Below are 23,375 nucleotides of genomic sequence, written 5' to 3' on the forward strand. Positions count from 1 at the left end.
CGGAGCAGGAGCGGAGCTGATGGGCTGAATTATGATAAAAGGCAAAACATGACTGCGGAGGAGCGGCGGACATACACTGCTGCCGGCAGCGGCTCGGCAGGAATTTTAATCAATGGCATGAGATGCGTTGAACGGGCGAAAATGACGAGAGGAAGGCTCGACACGAGACGGTGTTTCCTCTGATGGCAGAGCGGAGAGAAGGTGCACGAGGCTGCAGATCTCCGCTCAGACAGGATGAACTTGTTTTTACATTTAAATTGTGTTTGTGTCTGGAGCAGCCCAGAAGATTGTAGAGCAGAGGTTTTACTTCCACCGCACCGAGCTCCTTGTATATTTGTGAGAAGTTAATAGAAAGGGATGAGGTTATGTTGAAGTTTAAGAGTTTTGCTCAGTAAAATGAACTCAATGTCCAAGGCCTGTATTATGTGATTCCAGCTGCTACAAGTACCTGAGGAGCTCTTGTCCTTCATCGGCGTCATGTATCCGTCCTCGTCCGTGTCCCCTCTGGACGTCCTCTCCCCGAGGAAGATGGTGGGGTCAGCGCTGTACCTCTGGCCGCCGCTGTCCTCGCCCCCGGTCTGGCTCAGGCTCTTTTTATGCAGGCTCCCGTTGCAGCGCTGGTCCTCCAGGGCTGAAGCCGAGCCACCCGCCGCCTCCTGGTTCACACCGGCTTGGGCGCCCGCCACGGGGCCCTCTGCGGGGATTGGACCGCCGTCTCGATAGCCAAACTGGTTCTGAGGTAGAAGACAGAGAAGACGATAGTTTAAAAACAAGCCAAACTCAAGATGACTGCAGTTCAGCAAACACACGGCGCGGTGCCAAGATAAAGGAAAGGTTAGCGTTAGTTTACACCACCTGCAGCGAAAGACGTGAGACTTAAGCGGTGCAGCTGCAGGATGAAGCTAATACTCAAAGTTGTGCTGGCGTAGTCATCAGCCTTCAGGGAGAGTGAGGGGCATCGAGGCAGAGCTTCGATTCAAACACCTGAACCTCAGAAAGAACAAAAACCCCCACAAGAAAATACAAAACATGACATGTGCAGCAAAGGGCTTCTCGTGGCGCTGTCTTCGTTCGCCGTGGGCTGTTTAACCCGGGCCTCCTCCTCTGCACTCTCACCAACTGAAGCACTGGAGCAGCAATTACAGGAAGCGGAGCAACAAAACACAGGCGGAAAAAAGAAGGAAGTGTCCCGGGGTCATATCTGTCCACCTCCTCCCACTGTCTTCCCTCCATCGCAATCAGCTCCGAACTTCTCTGCTCATCCCTTCTTCAAAGCCAGTCATTATCCGCTGCTCTTTTCAAGTTGTGAGCGTGAGAGAGAATCAGCCCAGATTAGATAATCGTCTGTATCTGACTGCGTCTGCGGCGCTGCAACCTGAATAACTAACTTCCCCCGGCGCAGGCAGCCAGCCGGCGGATCTGAGCGAGTTCTCGCTCTGCACGTGTGGGGGCTTTAGACGGCGTATTTAAAAGAGTTTCAATTTGTGACGGGGGTGTTGACCTTGAGCGCGGAGGAGCCTGGATGGATTAGCGTGTATGTTTCTGACGTACGTGTGCGTTCATCTGGGACAAAGAGCCGTCGGCAAACGGGCGGGTCGTGTGGGTAAAGGTGCAGAAGCTGCGTGCTCGCTGCAGAGCAAACAGCCGAGCCGCGCTCATTGTCTATTAGTAAACGGCCCCGGCATTTTAAAAGAGCGCCTATTATTTGCTCATGCCGCTCTGAGTAATGAAACCTGGGGCCTGGGGAGCCCCGGCATAAAGAGTCCAGATCTAAGCCACACACTCTGTGAAGGAAATGATGGAGGTGGGCCATTAGCGCAGGGAAATCATCAGTGCATTGGAAAGTCTGAGCCACCTTGAGCACGTACAGAGGACGCAGAGTTTCTGACCAAAGGGGAAAAACAGAATGTCTACTTTATGTAGGGAGGAAGTTTTATGGTTACAAATTCCACATTAAGCCATTTTCATCGACTATCCTTTAAAACTAAGGCTGTAAAATGTTTAAGAATCCGTTTTCCACATGTTTGCGTGTTTCCTTACTCTGTTGGAGTCAACCCGAGGCCGGGTGTTGTACGCCTGAGGAGCCATGTTGAAGCCTCGAGGCACCAGGTACTCCTCAGCGTCCATCAGGTCGTTCAGATCCTCCTCGTCCAGGAGGCTCTGGAAGAACTTGCTGTCGTTGGGGCTGGGCAGCTTCATCCGGTCGTCTCCCTGAGCACAAAGCACATATTTGAATGTCCAGAAAAGCCTTATTATAAAGATCTCCAGCAGTGAACCCCTTCAGGAGAACCCACCTGGATGACCAGGTACCGCTGGGGGTCACGGGCCATCCTGCAGAACTCCGCAGCCAGCTCTTTGAACTTGGGCCTGCTGTCTGCATCAATCATCCAGCCTGAGGAAGAAGCACACAACAAAGGATGTGAATAAAACACCGAGTGAGGAACAGTCTCCAAACCAAAGCTGTTAAAGTTTCTCTCAATATTCTGTGGTCCAGTTTATTGTCATTCTCTGGGGAAGATGATTTCTGACCTTCTACTGCACTTTCAGTTTGTCATAATTCATTTTCTCTCAGCTCGGTCATTGTTGTCTGTCTCTGAGCTCAAAGAAAAACATAATGTTCAACAAATAACTGGGATATTATAGTGTGTGTGTGTGTGTGTGTGTGTGTGTACTCAATCTCTAAAGGAGGAGGAGACTGCAGAGGTTGGTTAAAGTAATATATTTGAAGATTTGGAGTAAAGAACACACGGTGAGCTGCAGGAATTGGAATCTGTATCAACAAACAATAAAGTGAAGTCACTTTTATGGGGTTTGATGCATTGTGAGGGTTGCATGCCTTGCTCAAGAGCAACTCAAGAGGCCCAGCTCCCTCTCTCCCTGACATCTCGGATGTTATAAACACAGAGAACCTCTAACAAGTGGGCGTGACCCCGTTGACCTGAGTGCAGCATTGCACTATGGGTAAAAAAGGAGATAGAACTATGAACTGTAGCATATGACATCTCAGTCAGGGACACAGGAGCAGCCTGAAGCGTTTCTGCAGCACGGTAAGTTAAGGGAATCCTTTTGACCTCAGCGTTTTTAATATTATTGTCATAACACGTCTGATAAAATGTATTTCCTCCTCCAGGACCGAACGAATCAGCTGCCGCTTCATTATTATGCTAAATGGCTTCAGGGCTTCAGTGGATTGCGTCTGAGCTGTCAGAAGCCAGTGGCAATCATTTTTCATTTGGATAAAAAACAATTAGATATTATGACATTTGGGTTGGATTAACATTTTGGTCGTGGGAATATGTTTTGATGTGGAGTTCCGAGCTGGATCACATCGTTCCCTCTCAACACGTTTGGCATTTCAAGCACTCGGCTGTCGTCCTCGTCCACAGTGAATCACAATGAGTGCAAGTTTAGATTCAGAGTTACAAGCTGCCGATAATAGAAGCAGATTCATGGCACACGTACAATATTTGTGCGGGGGAAGAGAAGTCATTAAAGGGAAAAGACGATGATGTGAGGACATTTTTCAAGAGATTTGCAGCCGTCAGCAGACGAGAGAGAGACGAGTCGCTGAGTTCAGTCGAGGTGGAGGATGACCAGCCTGGTGCCGGCAGAGGGGAAAGCCGAGCAGCCGTCAGCTGGCCGAGCGAGGAGCGAGGACTGGCACGTGCACCTGGAGCCATTCCTGGAAAATGTGTGAGGGTGGATCCTCTGCAGCCTCGTGCACCAACACCAGGGCTGTGGATCCAGCCAGGGGGGGGGGTGAGCAGGACGGCTGCAGGGAGGGAGGTGTGTGGGTCCAGATGGAAGACGACAGGAACAAGGAAGCAGAAGCTCGGTGTGACGACAGGATTCTCTGTTTTCTGTCGGGTTTGATTTCATGTTTCAGCGTTGAACCAAATCTCCAGAGCTCAAATATCACATTTAACAGAAAAATATTAAAAACATGAAGCGTTTAACTGTGACAGACTGGATTTAACTTGATCAAGAGATAATTAATACGTTACCTATAAACTGGGCCAGAGCAGAACCAGTGGACACGAATGGTTTAAAGACTTTTAGCTAAATGTCTCATCTTGGCAAGAAAGTGAATCCAGAGATATTAATTTAATCCTTAATAAAACTAAACAGCACGTTCGGAGCTGGTTCCGTGTCGTGCTCCGTCCGTCTCGTTCTCACACACCCGAGCCTCGTCCTGTTCTTACAGCCGCCTCCCTGATGGTGCGTCTGAGACCTCAGGACATCATCACCACTTTACAGCTCAACCACAAAATGTTATTTCTCAATGGAAAACCAGTTCAAATTGTTCGGGGGAAAAGGAAAGAGAAAGGAATTATGACCCCCTCCCATCACTCCTGATGTGTGTGCAGCTCGGACAAACACAACGATTTAACCTGGTCGCTACGTTTTTTTATATCGCGCCCCACGCTCGTGTTTGTGTGTCTGAGTGTGTGTGTTTGCTGGCTCACATTTGACCATGACCATGTAGACGTCGATGGTGCAAATGGGCGGCTGCGGCAGGCGCTCCCCTTTCTCCAGGATGTCGGGGATTTCTCTCGTGGGGATGCCGTCGTACGGTTTGCCGCCAAATGTCATCAGCTCCCAGATGGTCACGCCTTGGGGGGGTGGATGAAGACAGACAGTGAGAGATGATGAAGACGGGGAGATGAGGAGGCACATAAAGGAAGCGGCTTGTTGATGACGTAACACACTCACCATAACTCCACACGTCACTCTGATGGGTGAACTTCCTGTAGTGAATACACTCCAGAGCCATCCACTTAATGGGCATCTGCGGAGACACAGACACACGAGAGGCTGTTTACGATGCATCAAGAAGACATTCATCATATTTATTTCAACCTCGGTTCCACACTGAACTTCTCTCGCTCCACAGCCGGCTCGGCGTTTAATCTTGTGTTTGGGAGACCAGATCGGGAAATCGACGACTCTTTCAACCATAGTTTTGCTCCGCTCGATATTACTCAAGTAGTGTGATTGATTAGCGTCAGTCCACCCCGGGGATCATCGACAGCGTGCACGCCTGTTTAAGATGCTAAATGGGAATGTGTCGGCCATTTGTCTCACGTTATCTCCATGGCCTATAGGTTTAGAAGAGGAGGCCGAGTGTGAAGCAGCAATAACAAAGAGCTCTTCTCTCTCTTTTCCACACAAGGACGACGACGCGCATCCGAACATCCATACGATTTCCATATTGACTGTAGGAGGGCGTCCTCCGCTGCAGAGCCCAGTGAACAAGGCAATTATCTGGCCTTTTGCACACACCACTCTTTAAAATACAGCTGCATGGCATACACATGTGCTCCTCAGGGAAATGAACAGGAAGAGGGGAAATAAAAACCGTTCAGGTTGGAAACGTGACAGCGAGCCTCCGCTCCCATCTGCGTTGATTTACCTCCCGTGGGCGTCTGTCTTTACGGCGAAGCTGCAGATGTGCTGACAACAGCTCTCATTCACCGAGTCATCAGTGACCACCAGCGAGGAGTCAATCACTCCGACGGCTGCGGCTAGAAAAACACTTTCCTTTCCCACTCTCTCTCTCGTGCCCGGAGATAACAACTCCAACTCGAGACGCAGCGGCTACCTCCAGGCCTCCGGCGGAATAGATGCAGCAATGAACGAGCCAATTTAATAAAGCCAGTTGATCAGAACAATTTGCATAGTAAGTCTCGAGTGAGGGGAAGAGAAGGGGCCTCTGATTAATGTAGCCCGGGTCCCCGAACAAAACAAACCGAGTGCAGGCGCGGCCGCATCATTGTTCAGATGAAGTGTTTCTAAATTGTATTTTACCGGAGCTGAGTTCACAGGAGTTTCGCAGATTTGGAAATGTTAAAGATGCTGCTCCGTGACACACAAAGCACATTTATTTCTGCTCTTCTTTTATCACAAGCTGGAAACTGTGTGTTCATCTGCAAAATTCAAACTGAGACCAAGACGCTGGATGTGATAAAGAAGTATTTTCACGTCATTTAAAGTTCTGGATTCACGTTAAAATGCCTGATATGAAAAAGGGAAATAGCTAAATCGCGTCTCTTTGCATCGCATCCAACTTCTCATGAGGTGGAGCTGCAAATTGTTTTTGCCACTGATATTTCACTTCATCACTTTTCTGGTTTTCTGCAAAAAAACATGCACACGCCTCCACTTACACCAACCTTGCCCCCGTCTGCGTTGTACTCCTTCTCGTCGGCGTCCAGCAGCCGCGCCAGGCCGAAGTCGGTGATCTTGATGTGATTGGGCGACTTCACCAGCACGTTGCGGGCGGCCAGGTCCCGGTGGACCAGCCTCCGCTCCTCCAGGTACATCATCCCCTGAGAGAGAGGGAGACAGACAAAGGCGAGAGGAGACGGTGAATCCTCGCGAGGAGACATTTATCATTTTAGATTTGACAACGGGAGCAGCCTGAGATCGTCGAAGCGGTAAATGCCAGCGCTAACATTAAAAATGATTGTCATAACTGTCATCATCATTAACCACACACCCACAAGGACACTGGGATTCAATCCTCCACGGATCCCGTGCACGAGAGGCAGAGAATCGCAGGCAGATTTTATAGCGTTCTAGAAATGTCAGAAAGTCAGAGTCTGACTTTTGATGAGCGAGTGCAGCAGAACCTGAATCTGAATTTCAAAAAAAACAAATCTCAGAGGTTTCTGAGACGCAGTTATCTGACTTCACATCAACGTGAGGAAAACAGTTCAGAACAGTTCTGCTGGAAACTCTTCAATTCTTCGTGACCTTTCCTTCTCTCCTCCAGTGTCTCTCCTCTCTTAAAGTGCGCTGCACCACTATCTACCTCTTGTTGCAGCTCAAGTGTAATCTTGTTCCCTCATGGTCTGAGATTGCGTCTCTGTCCGCCTCCGTGTCCTTGATAATTGGGGCCATTTTCAAGATGGCTGGGCAGCGAGAAGAATGGCCGTCCTTCCAGTTTGTTAACGTTGATTATGAACAGCCGATGAGCAAAGCAAGCGAGGGGAAAAAACAACAAAGCCTTGAGCGCGGAGAATGGCAACTTTGCTCTGCAGCCTTAATTTGTTGCTCAATGGGCTGGACGCAGCAAGGACCCCTTGACAGTCGCACAAAAAACCCTTTTGCAGCCATGCGAGCGTGCACACACACAGGAATGCTACAAGTAGAAAAACACACACACTCGCTCCCGGGCACATGAACACACATGTCGGCCTTTCTTCAGAAAACGTACGCGCTCCTCTCCGGCTGCACAAAGCAGGCGGGCGGACTGACAAGGCCGCAGCAGTTGAAGTGTATTAGACTGGATGTTAAACAAGTGGATGCCACTTTGCAGGCAGATCAATAAAAACACCTGGGCGAGGAGGGACACGCTCATTGTACTCAGCAGACAATGAAAAATGTCTACCAAGGCTCTGCTGGCGCGAGAGAATCATCGGCCATTTGAAATACTTATGGAGAAAATACTGTATGTGTGTGTGTGTGTGTGTGTGTGTGTGTGTGTGTGTGTGTGTGTGTGTGTGTGCGTGTGTGTGTCTGAGCACAAATATCGAGCCGCACTGTGTTGAAATGCTCATCGTGGCGAGCCGCCGCACGCCGCCTCCCCCCAGACGAATGTGAGGACAAATCGATAGCGTCGACGTCTGGCTTGCCGCTGGCTGAGCCCTCATCCATCATCCTCCGGCCTCGCGGAGACAGACGCGCAGACACACACACACACACACACACACACACACACACACACTGACAGAGACCACCCGGAGACCACCTCTATGGAAAAGAAAGATGTATTTCACTGAACACACTGACTGTGACTGTGTCAGTCTGTCTCTGCGTCTCTTCCTCTTCTCTCTGCTTCTTCCTCTCCCACATGAAACAAGGGGCAGGGACCAGGCCTAACCCCCCCCCCCCTCCTTTGACTGAAAGTGTATTTAAAATAGATTACTTCTGGGGGGGTGCGGCCAGACGATCAATAACAACGCTGATTACAATAAGCCCGAAGACGACCGGGCCACGCAATATTTATCCCCGGTGTCGACGTCGAGAGGAATTAGGAATCAATGGCCCACACAGTCCATTAATACACTTAGACTTAAAGTGACGGGGCAATGAGGGGAGGCCATCGCCCTGACAGGGGGCAATGTACAGCAGCTCAAGGAGCCAATTAATTCTCAGCCACTCCAGGCGGTAAACACCGGCGTCCCGGCGGAGGATGTGGGGGCAGCCTTGGTTTCGGGTCGAGAGGGTCCCGCTGATTGTGCTGCTTTAACGCTGCTTAAGTGTCAGAAATCCCCAGAGTCCTGACGTCCGTAGAAACGGAGCAGGAATAGGATAATTTGTGGTTGTTCAACCTGTGGATCACGAGGCTGTGGAGGATTAGACCTGCAGTGTTTGGTGAACGACCTCAGAGCCCGGTGACGGAGGAGACGCACAACCAAACACAATATTAACTCTGTATGAGTGACAGGTTGCTCTTTGCTCCATCAGTTAGAGACGCACTGGTCCTCGAGAAAACTGTGTAAAGTCTCAAACAGCGAGGCGGTGCGAGAGGCTGCTGCAGTCCCGGAGTTCAACGTGCATGTTTGCAGCTGACGAGAGATGATGTATGTGTTGATGCACGGAAACAGAAGGGAAATGCATCTTGTCTTAACTTCCCCAAAACACAGAAAACTTCTTATATAATACTTGCACGTTGGTAATTTATCTACGAAGCGGAAGCCACAGTTTTACTTGTTTGCAGAAAGTTCACACGAAAGTCGCCCTTAAGCCGCCTTGTTAATGTGATGCAGGGATTTGAGGAAGAGGAGGAAGAAGAGGATGAAAGAGGAGAAGAAGGAAGAGAAGAAGGAGGATGAGGATAAGGAAAAAGAGGTAAAGGAGACATAAGATGAGAAGGATGTAGGGGAAGAAGGATGATGAAGAGATTGAAGAAGGATTGGAAAAAGAAGAAGAGGAGGAAAAGGGCATATAGGAGGATGAGTATGAGGAAGGTGAAGAAGAGGAGGAGGAAGTAGTGAAGAAGATAAAGAGGAGTTTAATGAAACATGGATGTAAACAAATGTGGATTTCAGAGCAGGTTTCAAACTTTAAAGTGAATCTGATGAGAAACAGAGCGTAAACAGAACTTTTAGTTTGTTTACGAGAAAGGTCCACGGGGCTTCTTTAAATATCAAACTTAAGTTTATCAAACGGCTGGTAACCACGGCAACACGAACACGTTTCCCCCCGAGAGTTTCTGCAAACAGAAAATAAATCCTCCTTGTTTTCAAGTAAAAACACAATGATAGAGAGCTCAGCTAATAATTAGGACAATAACCGAATCGATTATTGTTTAGTACAGATGCTGCACATCAGTTTGCAGATACAAGGCCTATACTGCAGCCCGCCACCAGGGGGAGATGCTTATGATTTGGCTTCAGTATTTGGGAGCTGTCATGTCGTCCATCTTTATTCACAGTCCATAATCTGAGAGTAACATGTTGGTAATAAGGTCGTAAGCATTCTGTAAATGACTCGTGAGAGGACGTGGTTTATTGGGACAGTTTTTCCTCCTCATACAGGATGAAATCTGGTTTTCAACCGGCTCTCCACGTCCTCTTTTCATCCCCGCACAGCACTCAGTTGTTTACGGAGGCTAAAAGCTTTCTGAAGCGCGCGGCCTGCGAGGTCACGGCTGGTCCGTGACAGATGAGCACCTTCTCCCTCGCAGGAAGAAAAGAAGACTAAAGATCTGAGTCCACGGTAATGGAGGAAAACAAGAGCATGAAACCAGGCGTGAAAGGAGGAGCGGAGCGGAGGAGCAGCAGGGAGCAGCACACCTCAGCGGGGGAGAGCCAAGCTGTGGAATAAAAGATGCTGAGTATAAAGGAGAGCCGTAGGACGGTAAGTGGAGGAAGAGGAGGACGGACATGATGGACGACAGCAGCTAATAAAGCTCAGCAGATGAATTTGTCTGATTTATTATAAACATGAGACATTCATTAACGAGGAATAGCTGCAGATTTAATTTAGAGCAACTTGTTCTTATTTGTTGCCAGGCAACCTGCTCCGTGGGCCATCAGCGGTGAAATAGTTTTAATGATACAACGCCTGTGTGCACACTCTGTATTTCTGTTTTTAATTTTACATCTTATTTGAATACCTGGGAAGAAAAAAGGCAGGATGCTCAGTTTCTCACAGGAACCAGAAGGTGAGGTGTCTGTTTCCGGAGGGAGCGATAAGAGCATGTGGTGCACCCCCGCCCAGTGAAAGCCCCCCCCCCACCGGTGAAAAGCCCCCCCGCCCGCGGCACGGCTGAACAGGCAGCAACAATGTGAGGAATATGGGGCTGTCCGCACGCCGAGAACTGGGACCGGCGCGATAAGGAGGGCGCACAATGGGTCTGTTCAGGTGGCGCAGGTGGTCGTCTGTCATGCGCCGTGTGCAGCGGGGGAGATAGAATGGAAGGCCTTCCCACCGAGCTGGCAGCACAAAGCACGTGTGTGTGTCTGTGTGTGTCTGTGTGTGTGTGAAGGAGCCAATCAGTGTCCACACGCTCCTCTCTTTCATCAGTCACTCACATTCTAATTGTACTCAGGTGAAATTTGTTATAAGCACCTCCTGCACCAAAAGATGCAGGGTAAAGAAAGTGCAGCGTTTTGACTCGTCGCCACAGAAACCGACAGCGCAGCCCCGGCGTGCTTCGGGTGGTTAGCGAACGATCCAGGTGGATGATGGCGGCGTGGGAGTCGGGGTGAAGGCCCATTTACTCCGCAGGCAGCCGTTCTGTAACCACCGAGCAGGAGATAACACGTCCATCTATCAACCTGAGTGTGTGTTCACGAGTGTGTGTTCACGAGTGTGTGTTCACGAGTGTGTGTTCACGAGTGTGTGCATCTCACCGACGGGGAAATTCTCTTTTAAAAAACAGTGTTGGAACTCGTCAGCGCTTGATGTCCTGTGTCTGTTTTTAATTACATGCCCCTCAAGAGAGAGGAGCAAGTGTAAGAGTATCTGAGCTCTCGACTCCTGTGGGACGGACGGATCCCGCCGAAATGTCAGTGTGCAGCCAATAAAAGACCCCCCCCCCCCGCTGGCACATTTACATGAGCAAATGTCAATATTCCTCTGGCCGCTGCAGTGGAATTCAAAAGTGGGAATCAGTCGGAGTAAAGGCAGTGACATCAAGTTTTAACTCCTGAAAGTTACCTGAAAAAGCGCCGTAACAGTGGGATCGATTGTTTTCTGCAGCAGAAGACGACATTCGCAGTGGAGCGGCTGAAACGTCCTTGCAGGGCGACCACGCCGCCCAAGCCTTCAATTACCAGCTCTCGAGTGAGAGCCTGTGAAGTTTGAGATGAGGCGGCGTGAGGCCGGTAATGACGGGTTTCATCCGCAGCTCTTCAGTCCGACAGGTGAACCCACCAAACAGCGAGGATTTGAGTCAGCTGAGCGGCGGGGCCACGCGCTCGCCGCCGCTCTCAACCTTCACGGTAATGCCTGTAATTTGTCTGGTTCTCGCTGCGACACTGAGAAGTTATACATTTTAATCACAGTGGATAATTATCACGGTGAGAGGACTTTGCACTTTACCTCGATTCCACAGGCCGATGCTGCTGCGTCGATATGAGCACACACGTGTTTAACCACACGTATGATTACAGACCAGATAAGTATGAGGAAGCACGGAGCTGTTCTCTCCCTCCTCTTTGTTTACAGCGAGGCTACAAAATGAAAACTTGATTGCACCGGATTGATTCGTACCAGAAGCCGGTGAAATGATCTTGTGCTTGTTTGGTTAAAAAGACATTTGCAGGACTTGCTAATAGACAAACAACGACAGCTCAGGAAGGCCGGGGCCACGAGGAGCTGCAGGAGAATCCCCGTGAATTTCCACCCCCGCCGTTCATCTGCATGCGTGCATATGCCTGTGTCTAATGAGCCTGGGCTGCGGGCGCCATGAAGAATGGGTGTGTATGGAGAGAGGTGACCGATACAATCAGGCCTCCCTACCCAGTGGATCTGGACGTCAAATCCCTCCCCTTATGCATCCTTGAGCACTGCTGATCCTTACAGATAATTAGAAAGACCCGGGGGGCTTATCCCTCCACTGCGCCTCCTCCTCGGACTCCCTCCACCCCATTTCCTCGTTTTGTTGCATCAGCAGGGACGCGTGTGGTACGCACTCCTGACGGGGGGGTGTGTGTGTGTGTGTGGTGGAATTTGTAAATGAGTATGCGTTGGGGGAAACTGCTCAGGGTGCACATTAGTTGGCTTTGTGTTGTGCAGCCAGGAGAGTGTTGTGGGCCGCTCTGTTTGGTAATCACGGCGTGACGTGCTCCCCCGACAAGCTCCGAGATGCAAAGAATTGTGGGACTGCATTATTGATGAAGCCCCGGGGAAATGAGGTGCTGGACGTGGATCACCGTCGGACCGGCTGCCGACAGCTTTCAATTCAATAGGACTTAGTCCATTATGTGTTTGAGTGGAAAATATGGACAGAAATAAAAGAGACTGGATGAACCAGGTGGCTCTGGATCCACCAACTAATCAATAAATCAACCAATCGATCGAGATATATTAATCTTACTCTGCACTTTAAGTCTTTTTCAGCCAGTTTTAATATGTATAAAAATAACCAGAGTTTCTCACAGCTGCACTTTAGGATCTTCTTCACTTTGTTTTATTAAAACTTTATTTGAGGAATAAATTCTTGAATTCGAACTTGAGCTGCTGATGAAGATTGAGTGATACGGTTGAGAGCTCCGGAAACAGACAGCAGGCAGACCTCGAGCTGCAACTGATATTTCCAACATCAAAAATGAAATGTGACCCTTTCATGTGGACAGATTTATATTGAACTCACAGACCATGGAATACATTAAGTATTAATTACAGTCAATTGACCTTGAGACTATTTTCAAGGTCTACAATGAACTTTGATGCTTAATGTTCAAGCCCACATCAATTGATCCGTATTAAATTCAGAAACCATAGAAACATTTTAAAGGTCCTGAATATTATAGAATATATGCACGATTTTGTGGGACGACTATTTCCAAAGTCAAGAATGAACTTTGCTGCTCAATTTTGGAGCCCAAATTGACGAGATGCTTTAATGTCGACACATAAAAGTCAAACTGAAACGGTGGAAAGTTCTGGAAGCAGCTTCCCCCGGGGGGTCGTTTAGTCTTACTTCTTTTTTTCCAGGGGTCGAGTGAACGTTGGCTGCTTTTAATTTGACGAGGCTTGTTTGCCACACGTCAGTCCACTTCCTGCACGCTGTGATTCTGATGCTCTCCAGCAGCCGTCAGACTCTCTCCTCTTCCTGCTCGTGTCTGACTTGACGTTGATGAACACGCTGAGGTTGAAAACGCGTCTCACCTCGGGGCTGCGGCGTATTTACTCATCAGCCGGTAACTGGGATTCGAGCGGAAGCTGTTGACACGAGTCATGTTTCTCTCTGGTTAATAATCATAATTGCCTTTAGTGCAGAGCCGACTGTTTTCATCACTCTGCAGATAATTGCTCCTGCCATTACACCTTTTATTCATAGCTACAGGACGACAGCGAGCGCTAATGTGTGTTGTATGAAACAATATTCACTGTTTGAACATGTTCACTGACGAATGCGATTCACGAGGAGCTGGTCGGCTTTAAATCCAGATGGAAGTGAGCAGGTTTCTTCATACTTCATACTCCCCTATACCTCGAATTCAGAATAAAGAAAACAGATAAAGAAATATGTAAATGCTGGTGTCCCACAGGAGCAGGAGTCCATTGAGACTTTCCTCCACCGAGATGTGACGACCTGATGAGACGCACGGGGGGGGGAAGTGAGAGGAATCCATCCTCCAGAGAGGGAAGGGACACATGAAGGATCTGTGCTGCGGAGTCAGGGGGACGACGGGAGCAGGAGAAAGTGTTTCAGCTAATGAGTCCAGGAGAGAAGTGTTTGCTCAGCAGCGTTTTGCAGGGAAATGAATGACACGGAGAGAGCCCCCCCACGCTAAGCTTGACCAGACTGCATCTCCTGCCATCGGGTGGCGGCATCTCCAGGGAGCCACCGCGGGATGCAGATCTACACACACACACACACAGCTGCGTACACATCGGTGCATCTACGCACACATGAGGGGCCAAGGATCAGGAGCCACATTTAAAAGTCCAGAGATTTAACTTTTCCTTTCCCTGAGTAAGCAGTGGCAGGACACGTCTGCTGAGTTGGCCAGAAAACACACCGTGAAGGAGTGTGTGTGTGTGTGTGTGTGTGTGTGTGTGTGTGTGTGTGTGTGTGTGTGCAGTATTTTCTCGACCCTGCACGTGCTTAGTTTTCCTCACACACACTTTAACTCAAAGCAAATACTGTAAATTTAAACAAATCTTTGCTCCTGCACACATGCCTCCATGCATATTTCACCAGGACGTGGTACAGTAACGAGCTCGCCTTGGACAAATTATTTAAGGTCAATGTTCTGCGCCATCATTAGCACTGTCAATCTGTAAAATACTGTCCGCCGCCGCCGCCGCCATGACAGCTCGGCTCTCCTCCACCTGCAGGCCTCTCCTGCAGGGCACGTTGTGTCAGTCCACCAGTTTGCCATCGGGTGTGTTTACAGGAATCACTCGCCGACCACAGGCCCCGACTGTGACCTAGATACACGCCGTCCCACCTCCAGCGCCCCCGAAAACCAATCAAGACTCCCGTCCAGACTCGGGCCGCGGTGCCAAAGCCAATCATTTCAGGACAGGACAGCTACTCGTCGAATCTGGGCTACTTTCATTACACTGAGCCCGAGGAGAGAAACTTGTGAAAGGAAGACGGAGAGAAAGAGCGAGCGAGAGAAAGAGGGGAGGCAAATTAAAAGACTCCCGTAGCCCCACATACACTTAGTTCAGATCCCATATTTAATTCAGTGATTGATTTGTTCATTAAAATACATCCCAAACCTAATTATTCCATTAATAATCCAAAAGCTAATGAAAAAAATACTCTGCACTGTGTGTGTGTGTTTGTGTGTGAGTGTGTGTGTGAGAGAGAGAGAGAGAGAGAGTAAGATAAAGAAAAGATGGAGACAAGAGAGGGAGACTGAAAGAGAAAGAATAGCGAGAAGGAGGTCATTTTTCTAGTTTTGTAACAACGCACACACACACTCACTCACTCACGCACACACACACACACACACACACACACACACACAGAGTCACTCGAGGATACGTGGCCTGGAGTGCGTAATGTACCAGGAGATGTAGGTCAAACTTTGACCTGTGCTCACCCCGGCACAGGGCCGCCATGGAAACAGAGAAATGTGCAGCTTGGTAGAAAAGAAAAGACACGAAAAATGTTTACGAGTGAACGGAGGAGACAAAAAGTGAGGAGGAGGAAGGAAGGATGGAGAGAACAGGAAGAAGAGGAGAGCAGAGAAAAGGAATTGAAATGAAGGCACGGGGAGGACGGACAGAAGAGGGAAGGAAAGGAAAGGAAAGGAAAGGAAAGGAAAGGAAAGGAAAGGAAAGGAAAGGAACGGGGGGAAAAGACTACAAAGAACCTTAAGAACAGGAAAGTAAAACAACTTGAGAGGAAACAGAGGACGAGAGAGGAATAGAAAGGTGGAGGGAAGAAGGGAAATGAAAGACTGAGAATAAATTACAGGCCATTCACACAGATCGAAAGAGACTGTGTGTCCTGCATCATGTCTGTAGGTCCACGTGTGTGTGTGTGTGTGTGTGTGTGTGTGTGTGTGTGTGTGTGTGTGTGTGTGTGTGTGTGTGTGTGTTGTGTGTGTGTGTGCGTGCGTGCGCTCCAGTCGGACTGGGGCAGCCCTGAGTGTGCCTGTAGATTAATGGGGGCCATTATCTCAATGCCCAAAACACTCAGTGATGAAGAGTCACTGCCTGGCGACAGGCCTCGGCCAATCAATTTGCAGCGCAGCGGTCAACTGCCCGGGTCACAGCCCACATACGGCTGGTGTTTGTGCAGTTGTTGCGGCGGCGGCGGCGGCGGGGGGGGCTGGCAAACCGCCATGACATCATGGAGAAACTGGAGCACGTGAACGTCTTGGGCCATTGTTCTAAGAATACACAAAGTAACTGAGTAGATTCAAGGTTCAAGGTGACGGTGACGGCAGGAAGTGGAGCCGTGTCGTCCATGTTGCTTCACAGTCTGATCTGTTCTCAATTATCAAAATCAATATCAGATAATAAATCCTCGGGTTCATCAGGCCGGTGTTTGTGTGACTGACTCACAGCTGAAGGGATCATGTCAGAGTCGCTGCTCAGCCTCAGTTGTATCTTTAACTCCCTCAGGTGCTTTACTCAAGGACACTTCTCGGCTGTTTGCGCTTCATATTTTCACAAGTTAACATTTTAAAAAGAAGGATTGTGTCGAACGCTATCAGGCCCCCGGCACACTTAATTATATTTCCCAAAATAATTGTGTTTACATTCTTCCATTCGGCGTGTGATGAAGAGCGATGGTGGGGAGGCTCCCCCTGTCTCCTTTATGAATGGGAGACTATGGAGGGCAGTTATTAACAGCAGAGTAATGATGTTTACGCTCTTTGACTGAAGGAGAGCGATGGTCACGGCTCCGTCTCTGTTTACTGACTCAAATTACAGAGGAGTTCTCCAGGTAGCGTGATGCCGTTGTGTGATGTATGATCAATTGTTAGAGGTTAAATTATCCATCCTGAGTCGCTGTCTCCTTTCAAGTCTCGGCTACAGACTATTATCATTACTATTGATGTACTTCCTTCTGGATTTTAACCGTTTGTTGTGTTGTTGTGCAGCACGTTGTACTTTGTGTTCTCTAATCATTATTCTGTAAGGGCTGTGGTGTGTACGTCCTGTAGAGGCCGTCAGCGAATCACACGGCTGTTTAATTTGATATTAGAACGAACTTCTAATGGATCTTAATTATAATAATTCTCAAGACTTTAATGTATGAGTAGTAATAATTACCCCGACACAGTCACACCTCCTGAACCCCTGAGACTGATTCCCTTTCCTGCTGAGATGAAGAGTGGAAACCTGGTCCTCAGTCGGTCCGTACGTCCTGTGATCTTTACTTTTCTACCCACTCTGCTCTTTTCACACCTTCTCTCCGCCCCCCCCCCCTCCTCCGTCGTAACAACAACCTTTTCACAGCTAATTGAGGACAGAGGGGAAATTATTCTCCTCTTTGCCAGAAAATTGTGTGTCTTTGGAAGGATGCTGCTCTTCTGGAGAAGAGGTTCCCCATCATTACCTTGAGAGCGAAAAAATCACTCAGAGAAGAGGACTCGGTGTTATTTATTCGCCTCACATGCTCACACACACACACACACACAGCCACTCAAGCATGTGCTCGGATACACACACACACACACACACACACACATAAATGCAAAGACACATTAATGCTCACGGACAAACACCTGAGAGAACATCTTTCTGTTCTGGTTTGAAAAAGGCCTCTGGGCGATGTGATGGAGGACCAAGGGGCTAATCCACCAGAGAAGAAGAAGAGAGCTACCTGGCTGTAACAAGTAGTTCAGCTCCATGAGCAGCATCTGCAGGATCGTGAGTGAGACTGAGACACCTCGACCAATCACGCTGCTTCGTGTGGTGGGAGTCTAATGTTGCTTTTCCTTATTATCCAGAACCTTCTGCAGTTAATAGGAACAAGAAACCCAATCGATCCCTCCACATTGATTCACTAATTCACTCAATAGAAACAGATTATCCGTCAATCAATCCAGCTGCTGCATCAACGCTCCGCACCGCGGAGAACGGAGGGGCGGTTATTTCTATAAATCACCGTCTATTTACTGAAGTGAGTGTCACAGTGAAGTGCGGCTGGAGGACTGGGGGGGAATAATCCTCCTCCTCGCTCACCGACGAGCAGAGGAGCTGACACGTCTGCTCTCCTGCCTCCACAGGTGAAATCGAATCCAATTAGGCCAATAAGTAGCTGCTTAAGTAACGTGTTCCTGAAGAGCTGCGGGGTCGTCATCCATCAGCAGGTCCAGGGTTAAACCCTCGCACGCCAACGTCCATGAAAAGCACTCAGACGGTTCATACCACAATCTATTCTCCTTATCGATATGGATCAATACCAACTGGTGAAGAGGAAATCTATAGAAACAGGAAGTTATCTACACATGCAGACTGGTTTCATGGCGTCGTGCAGGTTTGTGACTTCTTATTGAGCCTCCATTTAAAAATACAACAATCCTGCAGACATGATCTGACCCAAGATCTGGGTCTGGACCTTCTCTGGAGAGATTCTCCTCTCAGACGTGTTCACAGAAATCTCTAGAGTGTGATATCTATCCCGCTGCAGGTATCACGTGTTTTTGTTTCCAACATATCGACACCGGCGTCGTATCTTATCACCAAAAGCTCTCGTGACGTCTTCACCTGCGTCTTCTACGTGCACAGCTTCACTTTTTCATCCTGAGACATTTCTTTTCTTTCTGTGCATCGTGGTGAATCCTGAGAATCATGTCCTGCTGCACGTGTTCTCACGTCGGCTCCTCCGGACTCTCTGCAGACATTTACTCGGGGGCTGGCCGGAGAAAGTCTCTCACTCGGACATTTGTGTTGACCCGTACGTGTCCTCCGCAGAATGTCAGGAGGTTCTCTGGAGTTCAGTGCACGTCTGAGGAGCAGCTGCACAGTGTCCCCGGAGACAGATCTGATGTCAAACGAAGAACAACCTGTGCAGTTCCAGCAGTTTAGTAAAGGAGCTAAAAGCTGACACATGGCTGGATGACTCACTGGTTTTTTTTCCCTCGTCTTCACAGGCTCTCGCTCACACAGATCCGATCCCTGCTCTCTCTCCTGCATCGTCAGGAGTCACATGAACACGGCAACTGTTCAGCCACATGGTCTGAAATCTCTTTTATCTCATTCCTGTGTGATTCGTGTAGTCCTGTGAATAACTGTGTAATTTTCTGTGTCACTTTAGCTGCCATCATCACTGGGATCAGTTTAGTAAATAAATAGATGTGAAGCTGGTTTCAAGATGGCGCTGGACGAAATGTCGAACTCACAAACCAACGGGTGACGTCACGTTTCATACTTCACAGCTAATTGACAAACAGCAACAACAACAAACCTCGACTCTGCCAACAAAACACATCAAGTATCAAACTGATCAAAGCCGGCTGTGAATCAGCCTTTAGTCGGATAATCTTCAGGATCTGATGCCGCTGCATCTCAGCATATGTCTCCCTGCACAGCTCCGCACCCCCCACCGCCGTCCTGTAGCTGTAACTCACACAAGTTAAATCTTTCCAGGCTGTGACACTATCAAGCTGCCGGGCTGCGTCGTCTTCATTTGCAAACAAGACACACACATGTTATTTGGGCAAGCGAGCGCACACGCGATATATATTTCAAGCCTTGCTGCTGTTTCAACGAGCCGCAGTGCAGATTCTGTTTGAGCAGCAACGCGTGGACTTAATTTGTTAACATCTTGCATCGTCACTCGTTTCCTGAAGGAGGAACGTGTGTTGTTTGGCTGAGATCGAGGGGAACTGGGCTTGTGTGCTGCAGAAAAACCACACAGTGTTGTGCAGGGTCGTGGAAGTGATCAGCGTGTGAAGGGGTGAGGACAAGAAGGATCAGATTCTAAGGTTAAACAGGAGCTCGATGCTGGAAAGTCTCGAAAGGTCATAGAAATCAGGAACAGTTGTGAAAAAGCTGCTTAAATAGGACATTCAAACCCCTTCTACATGTCACCATCCATCAGATTCTGGTTGGAAACCATCAGATTCTTACGACATGAACACAAACCAACCACACACACACCTGTCGAATCGCCAGCAGCACAGACACACACGACCACGCAGCTCCACCGCACGCCGTCGTCGCTCCTCTTACCTTGGCGATTTGGACGCACCAGTTGAGCAGCAGCTGCGAGCCGATGTTGTCCTTGTGCTCGTGCACGTAGTCGAGCAGGCAGCCGTGGGGCATGAGCTGGGTGACCAGCTGGATGGTGGGGCTCAGGCAGACGCCCAGCAGACGCACCAGGTGGGGGTGCTCCATGCTGGCCATGATCAGGGCCTCCTGGGTGAGAGGGGGGGACGAGGACAGAGAGGGACTAAGGCGACTGTTGCAGTTTGTGGACATAAAATCTATTGACAAAAAGACACAATGAACCCTCTTCACATGTTTCTGTGCTGTTCCCTGCAGAGCCACAAGGTTTTCCTCTGAGTGGCACAGGACACAATCAAAATGAATGGAGGCTTCTGTCTGAAGGAAACGCTAAAGTAAAATCCAAGCCCTTAAAAAGAAAAGAATAAATAAATCCTCAAACCACAGTTCAGATAAATAAAACCTCAAAATAGAAAAACATGATTATTCAGTGGGATCGTTTGTTTCACTGGTTTCTTTGTCCAACAAATGTCTGCTCGGAAAATAATAAGGAACGATTTAGTGTCACAAAGGAATCTTGGAAACTCAGAGGGGTCTGGACTCTCATGTCACTGCTCCATTATCTCCTGTTTCTAAGCACAGCTCAGTGTGTCTGTCCACGCATCTATTATCCTTGGATAATGCTGCACTGTATTCCAGACTTCCTGGTGGAGGTGGACTTCGATGCATAAATTAAGACTTGTGGGATGATGAGTATATCTGCATGCACAGCATCTGTCCACGGAGCGTCTCGCCGGGAGACAAGATCCTGCACAAACCTTCAAAGCTGTGTTTTCATCTGGATTTTAGCACGGAGACGATCTTAAATGTTGCACCAACACAATGGAAACACTAAAAACGACACCGAGCCTAATACAAAGCCCCCGTGTGTCTGATTTCATGAGCTACTTTTCATTTTTCCGTCTGGTTTGATTCGGAGTGTAAAATGCATTTTTCTGGCTCGGCTCTCGTCTCTCTCGCTCGGCAGCAGATGGACGCAGAGGTTTGAACATTTGAGAATCGACGTCGGGTAATTGTTATTGCGGAGCGGCCAGCAGGAGGATGTGTGCCGGTGATGAAGTGTTACGACGGGGGGCTGGCGTGTTTTTGCATTAGGGCAGAGCAGAAGCAGCACTCTGGCTTGAAAACACTTCAGCCCTCATCTCGTCCACATCTCGTGTCCATTCACATGGACACACACTCCTGGCAGATCTCTAAAGCACTCGCACACTCAAGGACACACACACTCTCTCTCTCTCTCTCTCCTTCTCTGGTCGAGGAGGTGTGTATCCAGGCTTGGCCCCGGGGCAGCAGATAGATAGATGAGGTGCCTTTTTAAATTTAGATGCTACAGAATGAGCTCAGAGGGAGAGTGGGCCGGCTGCTGTGTGTGAGTAGATTCATTCTAAACAAGAGGGGGGGGCATAGGCCATGCAGGAGCTGCTGGCACCATCGGTGGCCTGATTTAAACACAGCCTCCCAGTCCAAAGCAGAGCCACTACATCTCCACTTCATAAAACCACCTGCTTCCCCCTGTGACCGCTCCGTGTTATACGACTGCAGCCACATCCACGCCGCGTGCGGACGCCACCCGGGATCAGCAGAGGAAGAAACAGGGAGGAGAGTGTTTGTGTCTTTTATTCTCACTCTGTGATCCCAAAAGACCCACGAGTCGTAAACTATGTCGGGCTAAATTCCTGCTCCTGCTTTTTACTCCCAGGGCAAACGTTACAAGGAGTTGTGCAGCGTGCATGAGTGTGCACGCAGGAATGTGTGTGTTTTGGTTTCTCTCTCATCTCCCTCAGCGCTGACCTCCATTACCGCCGGCCGACCTTCCTTCCACATCTAACTCACTTGCTCACTTTCTATCACACACACGCGCGCACAAACGCAGGGTGATCGACTGGCAGAGCTGAAACTGGTGTATGTTCCAGCAAACACGTGTGTGTCTGTGTGTGTGTGTGTGTGTGCATCAACACACACTAAATGAGAGTATTTCACATATCGCTCACTCACATATTTGCCAACACAGGCAAATCGGGCCTGCATCTCTCACATGCGAGCGAGGCCACCACCACCACCTGGGGAGCCTTTTGTTGTAAAGTGTGCAGCGTTAGATTATATCTGTGTGTGTGTGTGTGTGTGTGTGTGTGTGTTTGTATGTGTGGGGTATCGGAGTGTGTGTGGAGCTGGCACTCCAGTGGCTAGTTTCCCAGTGGTGAGGCGTGAGCCTGCCTTTAGATTGCTGTTTAACAAGCCGGCAGACAGAGCATATTGGCTCTGGATGGACAGAGACCCCCGCTGGGAGGAGCGGAGAGAGGGGGAGGAGAGGGCGGAGGCAGGGGGAAGATGGAGAGAGAGAGAGGGAGAGAAAGAGAGAGAGCGGAAGAAAAAGAAGGTGGAATTGCTGCCGTGTCGTTGTCTCGTTCAAAGGAATTATAAAACCTAATTTATTATAAATCGAGGGACCTGCTGTAATAATGTTTTTCACAATAAACACAAAAAAAAAACGGCTTCAACTACTGGAAGATGGCAAATGCAGCAACGCTAGCTGCAATAAAGGAGACTCACAGGAGACGTGCTCACGTTCAGGTTGATCATTTTAAGGTTTTCATGCTCTAATGTGCAGAAGACTCTCCTCAGACTGTCCTCTGCTGCAGCTCCTCTTCCCAGCCTCTGTCTCAAACACTTGGTTCTAGCTCCTAGTTCTTCACAGAGACCCTGTGGTTGTAGAGATTAACCCGAGCAGGGGCCTCATGGGAAAAGATCCGATACTAACGGGTTCATGTTTTAGTAAATTGACGGTGAGAGCAGGAGAAGAGAGGAAACTGTGTGAAGTACGATTATAGATGTTTACTGGAGTAAAAAACAGAAGAAAACATGGAGTCGTGTGCATGTGACTTCAAACTTCTGTGAACTTGTGAGGTGCGGAGAGAAATGAAGACGAAGGAGGAGGAAGGAGAGAGGTGACAGAGGAGCTGGGAGGAACTGGAAACTCCCCCAGCCGACTCCCTCGCTCCCCCTCCTCCATCACTCCTGGATTCCAATAAAGTCCTATCTCATAAACAAGTGCTGTTTTCTTAATAGAGTCCTGTTCAGCACACGGCCGGCTGTGCGGCGGACTTCACTTTATTACCGACTCTGATTGAGATGGAACTCTCATAAGAATTTACCGTCGAACGCAACACTCCGGCGAGTGACAGGCTCGGGCGTCGGCCTGACAGCACGGCAAATGAAAGTGGACACAAATTGCGGCAGTGAAAAATACTCACGTCCATGAACTCCACGTTGGCTTTGGGTCCCGTGGTCTCGTTGAGGATTTTAATGGCCACGGGGATTTTCACCGTCTCCCCCTCTGGGACCCAGATGCCCTGAAACATGGAGAAAGGATGATTTTTAAAAGGGTCCGGGACATCACCCACTGGTTTGTGAGCTGGTGGTTTCAAGCCTCTCGGTTCTTTGTAGCCAGCGCTGCGTTCAGCTCGGACAAAACGTGTTCAAACGTGTATTTA

General features: G+C 49.0%; 1 protein-coding gene across 1 annotated transcript in view; it reads right to left on the reverse strand.

Annotated features, from left to right (window-relative positions):
- The window catches only part of LOC118103181 (receptor tyrosine-protein kinase erbB-4), a 186,708-nt gene that overhangs the window by 4,977 nt on the left and 158,356 nt on the right, over positions 1-23,375 (reverse strand). The window contains 8 exon segments of the mRNA XM_035149813.2: positions 449-734; positions 2,041-2,211; positions 2,295-2,392; positions 4,467-4,613; positions 4,714-4,789; positions 6,174-6,329; positions 19,831-20,016; positions 23,136-23,234. Coding sequence (XP_035005704.2) covers positions 449-734; positions 2,041-2,211; positions 2,295-2,392; positions 4,467-4,613; positions 4,714-4,789; positions 6,174-6,329; positions 19,831-20,016; positions 23,136-23,234 — 1,219 coding nt within the window.

Source organism: Hippoglossus stenolepis, chromosome 24 (assembly GCF_022539355.2).
Source record: "Hippoglossus stenolepis isolate QCI-W04-F060 chromosome 24, HSTE1.2, whole genome shotgun sequence".
Taxonomy (NCBI): domain Eukaryota; kingdom Metazoa; phylum Chordata; class Actinopteri; order Pleuronectiformes; family Pleuronectidae; genus Hippoglossus; species Hippoglossus stenolepis.